This window comes from Condylura cristata, unplaced genomic scaffold (assembly GCF_000260355.1).
Source record: "Condylura cristata isolate star-nosed mole 26May11 unplaced genomic scaffold, ConCri1.0 scaffold00024, whole genome shotgun sequence".
In the NCBI taxonomy this organism is placed as follows: Eukaryota; Metazoa; Chordata; class Mammalia; order Eulipotyphla; family Talpidae; genus Condylura; species Condylura cristata.
Genome location: NW_004567125.1, coordinates 13595189 through 13597889, shown reverse-complemented (window position 1 = coordinate 13597889; position 2701 = coordinate 13595189). Strand labels below are relative to the sequence as shown.

At 34.4% G+C, this 2701-nt stretch overlaps 1 protein-coding gene across 2 annotated transcripts in view; it reads left to right on the top strand.

Annotated features, from left to right (window-relative positions):
• Positions 1–2701, top strand: part of ATF6 (activating transcription factor 6) — a 173729-nt gene that overhangs the window by 11252 nt on the left and 159776 nt on the right. For both annotated transcript variants that reach the window (XM_004688104.2, XM_012729154.1), the window contains exon 2: positions 406–482. In XM_004688104.2, coding sequence (XP_004688161.1) covers positions 406–482 — 77 coding nt within the window. The remainder of the gene's footprint in view (positions 1–405; positions 483–2701) is intronic.

Here is a 2701-nt window from a genome sequence, read left to right as displayed (position 1 = left end):
AATGGGGAGCAGAACAGGCCAACTGACAAAGTACACTGCTGAGGGGAGCAGTGGGCGGGTCAGAAGAGGTCTGCCACGCCATGTGGGTCAGCTCCCTGGCAGGGGATCGAACTTGTGCTGCAGTGGCTTTGGAGAGCTTCATAATGTGGTGCTTTAACCTGTTGTGCCACCAGGGAGAGCCCCCCCACCTGTTTTATAATCCCTGTTATAAGGATTTAGTTTATAAGATTAAAATTGTGGGAAAACAACACATAACTTAGAATTATGTTGTTCGTCATCTGCAAAAACTTGTCAATAATGATAGTAGTTAATGAGATACTGTCATAGAGCGGGTTGACAGATACTTGTTCTTCAGTCAAAACATTGACTTGATAGTTAACCTTTATTCTTTTTGTTCATTCAAAGATTCTACCCTGTTTGCTGAACTTGGCTATCTCACAGACACTGATGACCTGCAGTTGGATGCAACAAATGAAACTTATGTAAGTATTTACTAGAGGAGAAATCCTGAATAAATGATACTTAATCTTTACCTTAATTATTGCAAGAAACTTTTAGGATAACAGATTTAGTATAATTATTTAAGCTTAAATTACTTTAGCATTAAATGTGAAAGTTAGTAGCCATTTTGTAGTCAGTGAATGTAGGGTTGAAGAAATTGCAGTGGCCTTGTTTTGATTAGACTTGTCTGTTCTAAGTTTACCTTTGGCCCCAGGGGCATGTGACCTTGAAAAAATTTCTTAATCCCTAACTTCTTGGTTTTCTTCAGGTTCTTTGCTATAAGAGGGAAATGTTTGTGATGTTAAGGAGTATGTGTGAGTCACAGAGCTGGTCAAATATAATTTACTAAATAAAAAAAAGTTATATATCTTTAGTGGTGCTAAGTTCTGAAATTTAGATCTGTCCTTTTTACCTCTTAGTGATTGAAGTCTGTATGAAAGCTACTATAACACCTTCAGTCCTCAAAAATAGCCTTTTTTAATTTATTGGATTAATGTATCTGAAGCTGTTTGGCATAGAGTACTCTCACTTTGTCTTACTTTTTAATAGATGAGGTGGTGTTTCACTTGGAAAATAATCCAAGTGAGGAGAGTGCCTCGATCACATCCAGCATCATTCAGGTTCAATATTTATCACTTTTTTTTTTAAGTCCTTGTAGGCCTGATTATAAAAGCAAATAATGCTCTCTCAGTGAGTTGTGGGCATTTTTTTTTTAATTAAAAAGTTTATTTTTACATCATTTTGCACATTTTTTTTTCATCTCAATTGTAATCCCCACGGGTTTCCCATCACCAAATCCCCCCTGTGCCACCACCATAGTCCCGTGCATTTGCCCCCCCCCCCCGTTTTTGATCCCATTCCCCACTCCACCCCCGAGTTGTGGGCATTTTTAAAAGACTAATTTAGCAGTTGTTTTTCTCTAAGTCAGTAAAAGAGAGTGAAATGCATGATAATTTTTTAATCTGTGCATGAGATTTTAATGGTTTCATTTACTCTGTGAAATACTTTAGAAAGTGGTCCATTGATTAAATTGGCTGGTTGCCTAAGTAACTGCTACTCCCTTGCAACTTTAGGATGTAGAATCATCAAGAAACAATGTAGTAAGCTTGAAAGATTCAGGGCAATGTGGTCTTAATTTTATAACATTCACTTACTTAAACCAATTGTTTAATCTTTTGATGCCTTGTTTTTCTAGTATAAAATGAAGTGGTTGGGTTAGATGACCTGAGGGTCCTTTCTAGCTTAAAGTGTGTCCTACTGCAGGGCAGTAAAGTTTTCCAGAAGTCATTGAAGAGTCGTATGTTTTAGTTTGTATCAGATGGGTCTATTCAGTTTCCAACTAGGTAAAAATCTTATCCTTTGAAAGGTATTTATTTCTGGCTGATCATGAACGTGACATCCTTGATCTGACTGAACACGTTAGCATGGACTAATGGACTCAGGCCAGCAGCCTGCTTGGTTTACTTGAAATAAGACAGTTTAAAGGCTTTTTAATTGCTTGAACATACAAAGCTACCTAGTTTTTTGTTGTATAGATTCAAATGAGGAGATTGATTTAAAAAATGTTCTTTTGTGATCTAAATAGATATTTTTTTGCTTCGCGTGAACTTTCACACATTCACTTTATATAACTTGTACCAATATTTACTCAGTTAAGGGCAATATGATAAGAAAATAGTTTACTTTCTTTCCTCCTGTTTCATTCTCAATAAAAATAAACCACATAATAGACGTTTTGGGACAATAATATTATTCTAGAAATTATTACCAGATGATTGTTAATAATTACTAGGTTAATCTTTACTTTGTGTCTAAGGCTTACTTTATTTGTGCTCTTTAATCTGTTAATATTGACTACCCTTTGATGTTGTTTTACAGTTTATAAAGTTTACTTTTGTTTTTGTCTCTGTAACTCTAGGTATTTACAATAGTAGTTGGTACTGTTTTGATCTCACACTCACATGAGGGTATTGAAGATATATGACAGTTTATATATATATATATATGGTATAAGATGGTCATCTAAATGCCAAAGAATGTACTAATATTTAGATAAAAAAATTATCATCTAAATGAAAAGAAACTAAAAGGTTTTCTAAGAGAGTTGTTTACCTCTGTTTAAGAAACTTAGCTTTATCTTCTAGGACTAAAATATTTCTAATTCATAACATTTTGAAATTAATTTAAAAAATTTGAAAAC